Source organism: Thunnus thynnus, chromosome 16, assembly GCF_963924715.1.
Source record: "Thunnus thynnus chromosome 16, fThuThy2.1, whole genome shotgun sequence".
Classification (NCBI taxonomy): domain Eukaryota; kingdom Metazoa; phylum Chordata; class Actinopteri; order Scombriformes; family Scombridae; genus Thunnus; species Thunnus thynnus.
In genome coordinates, this window is record NC_089532.1 from 15,900,830 (window position 1) to 15,915,520 (window position 14,691).

General features: G+C 41.7%; 1 protein-coding gene across 24 annotated transcripts in view; it reads right to left on the minus strand.

The window, feature by feature from the left end:
- The window catches only part of LOC137199626 (uncharacterized), a 177,660-nt gene that overhangs the window by 116,989 nt on the left and 45,980 nt on the right, over positions 1 to 14,691 (minus strand). For 12 of the 24 annotated variants that reach the window (XR_010931822.1, XR_010931823.1, XM_067614047.1 and 9 more), the window contains 2 exons: positions 9,005 to 9,247; positions 143 to 237 (listed from right to left, as the gene is read on the minus strand). The exons of 1 other annotated variant lie outside the window; for it this stretch is intronic. Coding sequence is in view for 4 of the 23 variants with exons in the window: in XM_067614054.1 (XP_067470155.1) it covers positions 9,005 to 9,247 (243 nt within the window). In the remaining 19 variants the exon portion in view is untranslated. Of the gene's footprint in view, positions 1 to 142; positions 238 to 9,004; positions 9,248 to 10,281; positions 10,399 to 14,691 lie in introns of all 24 variants that reach the window. 11 more of the 24 variants (XR_010931821.1, XR_010931820.1, XR_010931819.1 and 8 more) reach the window with 3 other exon arrangements.

A 14,691-nucleotide genomic window follows, 5' to 3' on the forward strand; every position in this document is an offset into this window, starting at 1 on the left:
TTCTATTTGTGCTACAATAAATAATTTTTTTTTCCATGCTCATGTTCATGCAGCCCTTTTTATGCTGCGTGTATGTTTGTGTATGTCTCTCTGTGAGTAAGAGAGAGCATGCATGTCAATGCATTCACTGGTTCATACTCACTGTCATATAGACTCAAGGTTTGCTGGGTAAGGTCCAAGGAAACAAGGTGCAGCAGTCTAAACACAGGCAGCCTTTCCCCTCCATCTTATCAAGGTCTGAGATGAGAGGCAGGACAGAATTAGAAAGCTAACCTCACCCCCTCCAGATAGAAAGCAAAAGGGAGCCAATACAGAGCTAACATGCAGCAGCAGCAGCAGCAGCAACCCTGTAGCTCTTATACATAATGTTAGCTATAGCATTTTCAAACAGAGCAGCCTTTTATGGTCTTAACTTTAAGTAGGAGCTAGAAAAATTGCACTTCTGTGTTGAAATTGGAACAGATATTAAATCACCAGTTGGTTTAGAGATGCTGAAAGAACAAACCCTATTAACAAATGGCTTCCAGTGAAAGGTAAAAGTGCAGATCACATCCAGTTTCCCAAAAAAAAAGCTATTTCTGCAGAACAATTCTGCACCATTACCGAGCCACCCACTAACAGTTATTTGGACGTAGTAACCTCCACGCCTCAGTGCCGCAGAGTTCTCTGGCGCAGCGAAAATCTAAGCGGCCACATGTGTGGGGGCGCAGAAATAGTGCACCATTAAAAGGTCCTGACTCACCTTGTTTTAAGTGCAAGGTCTAATTGCCAGCCTCTTTTCCAGAGGGCCAGAGCAGCAGCTGGCAGCAGGCTGTATCTACAGGGATAGCCATTAACGATGGTGTAGCTAGCACAGAATAAGGCCTGCAGACCCTGGCTCCCTCACAGACAGTCACTCTATTCTGAGACAGGCAAACACCACAGGAGACAAATACAGCAAGAATGCCCTCTGTGACTTCTCACCACATGTTTGACTTATAAATGGTGCTATTATTCTAGCACCAGTTCAGTCAATCTTACGTGTCTTATATAAAAGGAGTCATTATTCAGAATGTGGTTGAGTTGTGTAGTAATTTAAATTAGCAACACTTTAGCCCCTCGCAATTCACCGGTGACTCATTTTTGCAAGATATTAAAAGTAGCGATAAAGATGAACAGTGGGGTGTTCTTTCTTCTTCAGGTGATGCATCATTGTTATTAAAGGGTAACAGCTGTAATGGGGCTTATTTTAGACAAACCAAAAGAGAACTATTTGTATTACTTTGCTCTGAGATGTCTCTTGCTTGCTTTCTCTTTCTGTCTTGTTTTACACTTTTTTTTTTTTTCACTTTTCTCACATGGGTGTGTTGGAGGTTAGATGCAGTCAGATACAGATGAACAATGAAACGATGCATCTATGACAGACTATGCACAATAGACTGCAGGCTGGCAGAAACACAAAGAAAGAAAAAGAAAAGAAAGAGATAAACACAAACAGACACATGTACACGGTGGATGATAGCTCAGATTTTCATTGAAAGCACAAATTATTTACTGTTTCAGGTGCAGTATTTTGTTTTCACAGCATGAACGGAAGGATCATTGGAGAATATGCAAGGTTTGTATACACTCCAGAGCCTCCAGGGTTTTAACCCACAAATCATAGCGGACACCTCCTTGGGGCACAGTTGACCACATACACGTCAGGAGCAGGAGGCTGTCCCACACAGTGCAAACACGGCACACTGTTGCCTTTCTTTCTCTGCTGGCCTCGCATAGAAAAAACACCCAACACGGAGGTGTAACTGACTCCCACACTGGCTTGCTTACTGTCTCACCTACATGCACCTTCACTCAATTACTCTCATTCCCAAAACAGCAAATCTGCATGGAGGTTCTCAAGGAGGATTTCAGTTTTGGCGTCAGTCTAAATGACCCCAGCTTAGAGATACTTTACTTCAGCTACTTAATCTAACTTCTTTCACATTGCAGGTGGGCTGAGAAAAAATATCTTAGCATGGAAAAGTCACACAGCACAGATTTCAAACCTGCAATATGTGGTTTTACAGTAGAAATGCTGAGACTCTGTCCAGCTGGCCTTGTAAAAGTCACGGGCACCAGTGAGGGCTAGGACAACGCCATTTGTCATAACGTCAGCAAATTCCATAATTAATGGGCCGTATCCTATCAAAGCTCTCCAGTTTACCCCCCTCAGTCTCAGTTCTCTGCCCCCCCCCCCCCTGTTCAGGAGCATATTGTAGCCTCTCTCAGTGGTCCACCATGAACATTTAATTCCTCTTCATTAAGAGATGTCCAGTCGTACCCAGACAGTTATTTGCTCCCAATGACAAATGTACACACTCACTCTTTACATCCACATGGGTTTCTCATGAAGCATCCTCCCCAGAGGGAACCAGCATGTGAAATGCAGTTACTGTCATTATCTGCAGAGGGTGATTATTTGAATTTTAGTTGTATGATGATATGTACATTAATTCATTTTAGTTTCATGATTAATAAAATACATAAGCTAGAGATTAACTTTGATACACATTAAAAATGTATTTCTGCCTCTGAGAATGTTAATGTGTAGAGTGTAGAATATGGATGTATATGTTTGCACGGGTCTATGTATGCATCTGCGCATGTGTGAGCGTATGTGACCCTGGATTTGATCAGCTGTAGCAGGCTTGGTGTTTACAAGGCCGGGGGAACAATGACAGTGTGTGATTAGGGGCAGGCAGGCCAACAGGGCCTGTCCCAAACACAGCTGGCACCAGGGGACTGTGAGGTGAGCTGGGAACCACCACATCCGTTTTGATTAATGTGAGAGTGAGCGTGGGAGACTGAGAGGAAGGCGGCACTGTGCCCTGCACTGCTCTGCTCCTGCCAAGGAGGTGCATGTAGGTGAGGAAGGTCCACCATTGGCCCAAATGTCTCACTGTTCCGTGCGTGTGCGAGTTGTGATGTAGTTGACAATGGAAAGGAGTTTTACATGTTTAATTAGACCTTCGGTCCCACGACCTTTCATTCCTGACAGGGGCAGACAGTTTCAAGCTTCCACTAAAGATGGGAAACCACTCCATAATGTTGTGTATCAAGACGCATATTATATAAATGTGGTGAATCAGACAAATTTACAACAAAAACTCCCTGAAGAAATGTATAACATGTGAATATGCCACAAGAGTTTGCACCAATTTTAAGATTATTTGACCAAGACAGGCTACCATCAGGAATCTGTTGCATAATGTACATTAACTAACTGGTTTTCAAGTTAGCGTTATGACTGAATAGAGGCCTTGGTAACTTTGATAAATATTAGGTTATTCTGAACTCTTCTATTACAATACCCCGTGGACCAAAACCACCTCTAATATTGCTCCATCCTGATTGTGACATAGCCCAAGTTAATGACTACTAATCTAAGAACAATTATAAGATTACACATAATTAAGCAGTTTTGTATGGCGTGAGTCATGGAGACATGAAAGGATAAATGCTTTTGTCAAGGCCTCCTAAGACAATGTAGAGTGGCATCATTTTTTCCTATTATACAGTATGCAGCCCTTTGATTCCACACAGGCCTGTCTAAAATACTGCTGCTTGTGAAAAATCCATGTCAAATTATCATGTACGGCCTCTCTTCTTCATCTATCGCCTCTCCTCCACCCTGTGACCACACAGTTCAATAGAGCACCGACTCTATACGTAGAATCTATGGGCACAATCACCCAGTGTGAAAATGTCAGCCTTCCCTCACTCCGTTTCTTTGTTGACGCTGACATTTAGCCTTATACCAGAGGGGGTTTGCTATAGTACATCACATCAATGGCAACATACAATCTCACTCTATGTAGGGGCAGAAATGTGTTAAATCATCTGATAAGGACACTGTTGTATATTTTGTATTGTCACAATCTTTTCAATACCGTATGAAGAAGCCAGAACAGCACTAGTATGCTACACTAAAGCTACTGCATTACACTGGATGCTGTCTCTAAGAGACCACATACCCCTCTCCGCATCTTCTCCACCCCCTTTCCCCTTTCTCTATCCCTCTTCATCACCCCCTCCTCCTCCTCCTCCACCCATCACCCTCTCCCCCAGGTGGCTGTGGGGCCGGCCTGTCTGAAATGTGATAGGCATAATCCCATTTAGCCTAATTGCATCTGCGGGAGAGCAGCCCTATGTGTCCCATCGCGTGCCTACCGAACCCCTTAGAACACATTATACACACATATCACATAGAAACCTCCTCAAAGCAGAGTCAGGCGTGCACGCACACACCCGCGGCAAGCATGCATGCTGTTGCAGGGCTCTTGCATGCCATATGTACTGCACTGCAAGGTCCCTGTGCATTTCTTTGTTTGTCTTCCTTGTCAATAAATGCTACAAAACTGAGACACTGATCTCTGTCTCTCTCAGACACACGTCGGTGGGGGTCTGCCCCCAGTCTGCATTAGCACAGATGAGACAGAGAAGTCAGACAACCATGTTAAGAGATGTGTGCTACAGTAAATGGCCTAATGGAAAGACTAAGGGTCTAATTTGTGCATGTATGTGTGTGTGTGTGTGTGTGTGCATCTGCCTTAGGAGGATGTGGTCCAGTGGGTGGAGGGGGATGATGCTGCTATAGGGAGATTTGGGGAGTGGTCCACTGCAATGGGAGCTGTAATGAGACTCAGTGTTCTCCCAGGCTACTGCTCACATATTATTCACATTAGAGTGGAGAGGGCAGAGGCATTAGGGCCAGTGGCATAGCAGCACATTAATGATCATGTTAGAGTCCAAACAGGGATCCAGAGGTACCTATGAAATCATCATTAGCATTTTCTGTGATGTAGTTCATTTGCAATGTGTGCAGTGGTGGAAGAAGCCCTCAAATCATTTACCTGAGTAGCAAAACCACAATGTCAAAGTCCTACTTGAGTAAAGGTACATAAGGACTGTCAGCTAAATTTAAAGCATTAGAAGTAATAAAAGTAAAAGTGCTTGTTTTGCTAGTACTTGTCACGTTTAATAAAAGTACATTATTAATACTGAAACATCAATGTGTAAGCAGCATTTTAGTGTTGTAACTACACGAAAACTACTTTACAGTGAGCTAGTTTACTCCAGTGGTTTCCAGCCTTGGGGTTGGGCTGCTCCAAAGGATCACAAGATAACTCTGAGGGGGGAAGAAAAAACAAAGTACACAAATCTGTTTTCTGTTTTTTGGTGAATTATTTGCTCATTTGAACAGTTATTGAATTTAAAGCATGCAAGAAGTTGAGAGGGGAGACATCTCTTTGGAGGAAATGCAAACAAGTCATATGAGACATATGAGACATGACAGGGAGCCACAAGTACATACTGATTTATGGGGGAAACTGGCTTAATTTTTAACAATGCATTGTAATCTATAAACTCATCATATGTTATTTCAAGTAAAATTTTAATCTGAGAAGTAACCAAAGCTGTCAGATAAATGTAGTGCAGTAAAAAGTACAATATTTCCCTCTGTACTGTAGTGAAGTAGAAGTATCAGGTAGCATAAAATCTAAATACTCAAGTACCTCAAAAGTGTACTTAAATACAGTACTTAAGTAAATGTACTTAGTTATGTTCCACCACTAAATATATGTATGAATGAGTTAGCTTGTCTGCTGAAATGTGCATACAAATATGCAATATACTGTATCTTTCGTGATATTTGATTTACTCTATACCTTCTCTATTCCACTCTGTTATATTCTTGTATGTGTTCATGCATCTGTTTTGTATTGTGGCCCTTTTGCAGGGAGGCTGTGACATATTGAGCTCTAACAGGCCACAGATCAATCTGCAGCACAAAGGAAATCAATGCCCCGGAACTGAGTTACTCCGATGGGCTGAGTGCAGATCATTAGATTTTCACTTGAATAAAGGACCATTACCATAAAACCAAGTCTCCTGTGGTGGAATTTAGTTTTATCCCAGGAATTTAATAGTTATGTTCAAGATAAAGATCATCACAAACATTGTTACTGCTAATGTATAATAACCAAAATAATAACTACTTCAGTTAAAACATTGTCTGGTATTTCCTATTAAATGGCAAGCCATCACTGCAACTAAGCTTGTGGAAAAAAATCCATGAGAGTCACAATCTGTGAAATGAAACTATTATCTTGAAAATAATAAATAGATCCACTCTGCATAATATGATATCACACATATAGAGTGCCATTCAGTACATCATATTCAAATAAGTTCCATATGGCCACATTGTCTTGGAGGTAGGCACGAGAGAATGCTCAATCACCTGTTATTCTTAAGTATGGATAAAAGTGCAGCGCCAGTTTCCAAATGAGACAGCTTGAGTGTACCTCTCCTATATAAGAATAGCCACTACATTACAGAATCTCCAGCTGTTCCTTTATCCCCTACTCAATCCAGTCATTAAAACTTTCACATCTTTTCAAACATTTGTTGAGAAAGCTGCTGAACCATGTTCTGATGTCTGATGCGGTAAACACGTTTCGCAAGAAAAAAAAAAAAAAAGGCAGTGAGGTGACGGAAAAATAAGTAAGACGTGAGAGGTATTGGGGGATCCAGATAACTTGAAAATAACATCCATCTGAATTACCATATTGTAGTAGTGTTAGTTTCTTAAGGTTGTTTTAGAAGGCTTTCTTTCTGTGTTTGATAAGTATGTAGTGTGTGTAGTTTTGTGTGTTTTTATGTACTGTACGTGTATATCCATGTGCATGCGTGCCCTCCAGGTCCTCAAGTCAAGGTGTGTGTGGGTGCAAATTCGATTACACTCAAGTTAAAGCAATTTCCTGTGGAATTCAATTCTTGTCCGCCGTTGCAGGTGAGCTCCCCGCGGACATCTGTGTCTTCTCAAAGAAATAAAGCACCTATAAACAGCAGCCTTAAAGGAAGGAAGTAGAGCCAAAATGCAATTAATATGCAAATTCAGGGGGAGACTTAATGGGGAGCCTTAACAAACATTCGTGTGTTGGGAGATAAGGCTGTTTTCAGGTTGTTTTCCTCTAACCTCTGCCTGTCCAAAGTCAAAGCCTTGGGGAGCTGAAACTCTTGAAAAGGCGTGGATGTTGCTGGTAATGGATTATTGCATTGGGAGAAGTAGGGCAGTCTAGGGCTAGGTTTTTAGAGTGCACACTGTTCATCATGTCACGCAGTCATGCAAAATGGCAGTCAGTTAACTGAAACAATTCACTTTCTTCCTTTTATGTTACCCTGTGTCTTTTTACCCGGGGTGAGCAATTTGCTCTGAATCCCATCAGAGTTTGCCATGGGTGCAGTGAGGGGGGGGGGGACAGAGGAGAGGAAAGAGGGGAGGAGAGGCAGAATGAGTTGCCTGAGGCGAGAGATGGAGGGCAGCAGAGAGAGGAGAGGGTGAGAGTGTGCATTCAGATTTGAAATTCATTTGCCATTCGCAGGCCCAGTCATACTTCAAGAGGCTTAGGAGAGACATGGAGAAGGGAGAGATGAGGCCTCTGATGTGGAATGACATGCCTGATGATAGAGGGAAAGGAGAAAGAGAGAATAAGAGAGACTGCTATGAATCACGGTGATAGAGAAATAGTGAGACCAACAGTTTGCAAAAAAGGAAGCGAGATGAGGAAAAAAAAAAAAAGATGGACGAGTTTGGGCTGCAGTCCTGCGGGTCGATGCTGCAGTCGAGGCCACAGCAGTGCTGTCTGATGGATCTAAGCCCCCGGGAGGACTCTACCCTCTTTTCCATCTCTCCATCCCCCCCTTTGCCCCCACCCTAATGATTCATCCACCACCTCCAGCCCCCCTGCGCCTTCACCATGATTCACACCCACTCCCCGAGCTAAATTATCGCTGCGGTCCCTTGGAGAGCTCCATCACTCTCCCTCCATCTTCGGTTATCATCAAACAAGTATATGAGCTGAGACCGGAGCCTGATTGCATTGAAGAGCCCAGCTCAGCAGTTTTTATGAGACTACGCGCGTTTGTTTCGCACACTCCGAACTCACACACCGCTGGCTTTGATGGCACTTTTGCAGGAAGAGTTTTCCATCTTAAAATGCTTGAGTGTTTACAAGTGATGATGCAGAGTCGATTTAGTGGAGGGCAGTGTAATTCCACAGGCAGGACACTATAAATGTTGATTAGATGAAGGTTGAGTGGAATATCTAATCATCAGGGACCCATTGGTATTCTTTTCATACAACAGTTATACCCTGTGGCCTCAGTGGTAGAGAGCACTGCGACAACTCTAGTTCATGCGCTGCACCGTCAGGAAAGTTCACACACAGATTGATGAGAAAACAGCCTTGACTATTTGATCAAAGGTTACAATACGTCACACAGTTTTAAGTCCCTGCTGGATGATGATTATTGTAAACAATCAGTGATCTGTGCCAGCCAAAGGTCGTCGCCAGCACATTTCCTGGACTGTGACATGCCAGTGAAACACTTGGGTTACATGTTTTCCCAGTTACCTCTAATAACATCTAGCTGTACAGGTAGTATCTGTCGACCCAGGTTTTGAGATATACCGTATGTCTCTGAGTTTCTGAGCTTTCTGCATCTACATGAAGACAACAGAAGTGAATGGAATTTAATTCATGGCAGCATTGATAAATGAAAACCTCTTTCAAGAATTAGTATCATTATTACTCTTAGTAAAATAACACAAGCAGTTCCAAAGAAAACAGTTGAAAGCGAGGTATGTGGATTATGCTGACAAACCGTAACACTGTTTCTGGAAAGACATGTTGCTGTTCAATTTTGAGAGCTTTACAAACGATTTTACTGGAGTGAAGGCAAAAATCTGTCAAAAGCTGGGCAAATGAAACCAAAACTATCTGCATGACTAGGTACAGTACCGCTAGAGGTAAGTGAAAAAATATGTTATTTGTATTTGGGTGCGCCTACTGCTCTCTAATGGATTCACAAGCAAACCCAGATCACCCACCCACTCTGCCACCACACAGTCACACACCAGTACAGAGGGAATGATCTGGCATGTACTGGCCTCATGATTAAAGTGTATTGCGCTCACCTGCCCAAGTCCAATCAGAGGCTGTGCTGATTGCAGCAGCTTGCTGGAGACAAGAGATGGGGGACTGCAGGGGGTGGGTGGGGTGGGGGGGGCGCGAGCTCCATCGCTGGTGAAGTGACACAGTGGTGAAGCCATGGCAAGGCGGCAGGAAGCTGCAGCCCCGGGGAGGATCCAGCTCCGCTCTCCTCTCCACTCCTCTCTGGCCAGACGGGGTGAATCAATCATCTCCAAAGATGTCAGCATCTGCCCAAGCAATTTCAGATTGGAATAAATGGCAGATGGGGATGTTGTTCCCTCTGTTTAATCAGTTCCACCAAATGTGGTTTTATCTCTTATAAAATGAAACCATCTGTAGCACGTAGGTGTAAGGATCAAGTGAGGGAGGACGGAGGGAGAGGGTGACAGAGGGAGAGAGGAGAGATGTGTGTGTTTGGTGTGTGTGCATGCATATGTGTGTGTGTGTGTGTGTGTGTATGTGCATGTGTACGCTTTTTTATGTGCGTGCATGTGTGTGTGTGTGTGTGTGTGTGTGTGTGTGTTTTGCATGTGTGTGGTGACGGAGGACAGATAGAGAAATGGAACACTGTGAAACAGAAGCAGAATAGTGGGAGTGAAATAGGAAAAAAAAGAGAAGCACTTATCCATTAAAAAGAGGGAAAATGTAATCTTACTGCGAGCTCACACCTCCACTCTAATCTCCTCTTTCTCCCTCACAGGAGTACCACCCAGGGGCCATCACCATTATATCTAGACCCATCTATTTCCTTCTCCGCCTCCAACCAGACACTGGGGCTGTAATTTGGTCCCCCTAGCCCCAGCCCAGGCAGAGACATCCCTGATAAATCCCCTTGTTTTTAACCAGGGATGATAGTGTGTAAGCATTATAGCTCTCAAAGCTCTTGCTTTAGGGATCGTCTTGATAACACTTTACTTTAGGATGGCCTTATTCCAATGTGCAGGAAACTATGGAAAAGTCTAAGTAGGGTAAAAATTGTGTTTCAGTGAAACTCCTTTGATTACATTAAGTTAACACAGAACACAAGGCAGCAACAATGTCAAAACAAGCAGCTACATCTGCATGCTGGTTGCTACACGGTGTTGTTACACCCTAAGCACATTATGCATGAGAGACTTCCATTAAGCAGTAAAGTAAAGTGTTACTAGGGCCTTATACAAGGTGGAGAGCGGCTGATGGAGGGGAATGAAGAAAGGAATCAGGCGGCAGGAGGAGAGAGAGATACTGTAGGTTTCCGTGTCCCACTGTGTGTGTTCCTCACATGTCCTGGCTTATAGCTGTCATTAATGAAAGTCTGACGGGGTAATTCACTGGAGACTCTGAGGCAGGAAAATTCAACACCTCCAGCAAGGCATCATCACTCTTCTATCAGTCATTTCTGTAGGGAGAAGGGCTGCATATATGGAATGATTTTGCCAGGAGAAAATGTATTTGATTCACATATGTTACATATTTTAATGCTCATATTAAACCATTTTTAAAAAATCTATAGATACAAATGAATTTAAGAGAAGCTACACATCTTAAAAAGGGACATTTATTTTACTCAGTGTCGACTGGAAGGCAGTCGATGCTTTCTAGACTGCCAACATTAGGATTACACCCCCAGCCAACAAGTGATGGGCAAACTGTTCCTTGATCATTTTCTCAGCCAATCACCAAGACTTCTTTTTTCACTTGGCAAAAGAGTTAGAAATCGTAATTGTTTTAGATTCATGACAACTGTGATAATCAAAGTGAAAAAGGTAAACACATGTCAGTAATATTCTATTAAATACTAGCACTACATATAAAAAAAAAGAAAGAAAAATAAGAACCCAAATCCAAACAAAGAAAATGAATTCAAGAAGGGAAATATTTATTTGAATCTCAAACTAGATTCAAGATCAGATCAAATTGTGCCTTTTTTAAATTCTATTAGTTCAAACATTTTCTATTCTTTTTTTTCAATCCAGTCATCTCTTTATAAGCATTCAATCAATACAAAATACAATGTCTGCTGCCATTAATCCCTTTCTATGTAAATAGGGGATTTCAAATTACTCAAAATCCCCATTTTCCATATTTTTTTCTATAATAAGTTTATGTGGACACTTTCATTCAGAAGTGATGCATCAACCAAAAGAAATACAATTTAAAAAAACATTAAATGATTCTGAAATGTTTCAGCCTCAAGCCTTCATAATCCTGATGAAGGTTTGGGGCTAAAATGTTCTTTATTATCACCAGGAATGTTCTGTGATAAAGAACTGAGACATATTTCACATATTTCATCCCTTCATCATCTGCTGATTAAAAATAAAAGATTATGTTCAAACATTTAAGAAAAACTAATTACCTACCAAACTACCTTTACTGTCATAATATTTTAGGGAGGATGCTGGTTAATGACAATGAATTTAGAAATATTTCTCAAAGATTTTTGTTCCAAAATATGGACTTTCATTGAAATCGACTGCCACTGACTTCATTGACAGTAACCAGCTCTTATAGACATAACATAGTAATGTGGTCAAGGGCTTTTTTTAATAAATGTTTTGATGTTCAAACCACTGATACTGATATGATGACAATGATAGTCATATAGTTCTGTTTATTTTGTTATCTTCAGAATTCTTGCATTTATTCTAATACATAACCTGTTTTCATATTTTTAGACTTACACAATATGTTTAGTAAATAAAGAATGACTCATGTATCTGTATTTCTGTCATGCAGTGACAGAGAATATAAAGTGTTCCATAAACGATCGACTACTTCCTTCATAGAAAAGGGTTATAATTAAATTTTCTGCTTGGTTTCAAAAGGCTATCTACAGACCCTTCCTCCATTCTGCACAGACCCTGTCCCTGTCGCCTAACCTAATGTGATGGGATGTTTTGTGATATAAGCCTGGCTCACTATTTATTCCTGAGGATGATTTAAACTCATGCTGAGTGCTAAACGGACATGAGACATGAGAGAACAGTTGCTATAGGATGGCAGCCGGCTATATCTGGACAGCACAGTTCACATCCACTTTATTTTCTGGTCTGGCTTTATCAATTTTTAATATTAGCACAGGCCTGAACGTCTCCCAGAAAGACAAAGAGACCCTCGACTACCAGTAAGTTAAATCGATGTCAAGTGAGGCTCGGTCACTCGGTCAAGTTATTTATAACCTGTAAAATAAAAAAGCAAAATAGGAGCAAGAAAGAGTCGTGTGCAGATAAGTCAGAGGGAAAACAAAAGACCAAAGCATGATGTGCAGATATACAGTCTTTTAGTCTTTCGGCCTCCTTTATTCTCTTACAAAGTGGGATAATAGTGTTTCAGAAATGATTTGTTAATTAGGCTGTCTAGACGTTGTTCGACTGCGCTCGGTACAGCTGGCCAATTGCAGATTGTGGAGCATAAGTGTACGTGACCATTAAAGGGATATCAGGCCAATCCCATCATGAGAGACAAATCAGATCCTGTTGTATTGGAGAGTGAAGAGGGGATGACAAAGAGAAAGGTAGGAAAACAGAGCAGCAAGTGAGCGGCAACCAATAAAATGAAAAACTATATCCACATCACAAGGCTGGGATAATTGCTGCTGCAAAAAAGCCTTTCCATTCCCCGTTTGTAGTGCAGTCTGCAGTGTCAGGAGGGGTTGACAGGACAGCGTGGTAATCAGTCATGTACTGATAACCCAAACCAACTGGTCTCAAAGTAAAAGGACAGCAGCCCGTTTGTGTTCCCCCCGTCTGCAAATAGAGCCTATTAGCTGCTGCTAGACATCCAGACGCATGGTCTGAATAATCACCTTGTAAAACCATCCTGCTTGTCCTTTGTGTCGCCCGTGTCCGCTATTCTATTTCTATCTCCAACGAACGAGGAACCAATTTGAGCTCCAGCAGGCCTTCAGACAGTCAGGTAGGCAGGCAGGGAGGCAGGCGCTGAACAGAACAGAACAGCCAGCCATACATATGGATCAGGTCGACAGGCTGAGCATTAATGGCCTCCCTCTGGAATCTAAAACACCGGCACAGGCCAGAGAGGAGCTCCTGAGGGAAATCAGAATACCAGCAGCCATTCAGGTCAGCTTGTACGTGTTCCCTGCATGTTACAGCTCCATTTTCCTCCCCCACCGCTCACAGCCAGAGAGACAGAGAGCCTTCTCTGAGGTGATTTATACGCTTGTATTATGTATTGAGTGGAGAGCATTGTTGACCGCTTTCTGGAATACAATTGGGTTTCTGTTGAGTGTGATGCATACGAGGATGAAATATGGTTTGGGTGAAAGGATTGATTATGTGTGAAGACGAAGTGCTGCTTTCGCTTTTTGGGAGAGAGTTTGTACATCATTTTTGTTGGTAGTGCAGTATCTAGTGCAGTATAAAATGAACTACAATGTGTGGAAAGGAAGGAAGAAGTGATGAAATGATAAGTCGAATAATCGTACTTGTCAATTCACAGATAATTAAATGAAGTAATGTATCATATAATACCAAACATTTGCTAGTTAGAGCTTCTCAAATATGGTGATTTCCTTGCTGTTCTGTTATTTGGACTTTGTTCAGACTGAATGGGCAAGAATGAACCATTTTTTTTAACATGAGTCAAATTTTTGAAAACAAATTTCATTATTTCATTTCAAACTATTCGCTATGAGTAGACTACAGTGAGCAGAAAATCCACCTAACGAAATCACACTCCATGTGAAGTCCTCCCCATACATCTACTTCAGTTTTCCCATACATTCAGACATTTGTCGAGAAAATGCAAATCAGTTAAATGTGACGCATCATTATACAACACCGTGAGATGGTATCATTACAAATAAACACAGAACAATCAAACAGAGAGATAGGGAGGAACAATTTCTCTACCTACAGTAACCTTAATATTGCATACTGCACGAATGATAAGTAGCATTTTGAGTAAGGGATTTTATTATTCCCTTTTCTCAACAATAAAACATACTGTTATTACTCTTGCCAGTGCTCTCACCAGCTTGTTCTCATTGTCAAAAGTCATTTAAAGAAATGTAGGAGCTCACTGACTCATGGTACATCAACAAGTAAATTACAACACCAGCACATAACATAACTCCTGAAATGTTACGTGTGAGACAATGTTAATGTCAGACTGATGAAACTGTATATCACAGAGCATAGGAGAGGGGAATTTTCCATTATGAGTATGAGGATATTGGTTTCACTCAGACTCACTTTAATGAGTAACAGACTCACCGTTTATCACATGGAGAATCTTACAAAGATGCTTTTCTCACATTCTCGACAATGTGGCTCCTGAGTCTGTTTTTACAGTTTAACCCAGCGGTCCTTCTATATGCATCAGACTTGACAGAAATTAAACCCATTTTCGTACCCTGTCAAAAGTTTCGGGTGTTTTGTGGAGAACAAAAGGCTCTATCTGAGCTAGTTAGGGAATGCTGTCAATGTGACTGTCATAAGCAGGACTTGTGACCTTGCTGAAGTGCCATTCCCTCCCACACAGCCATCACATCAATACTGCCTATGTCCTCACTGCTGAAATTCTTGTAAGCTTTGGTGTGCGACTAGGGCGAGCCGTTGGGAACTATAGAAAATGCTGTTCTATCCACCAAAGAAATAATTGTGCAACTATGATTGCATTATTATGGTGAGGAGAACCAGAATCTTTTACATGAATGAAGTGATATTTC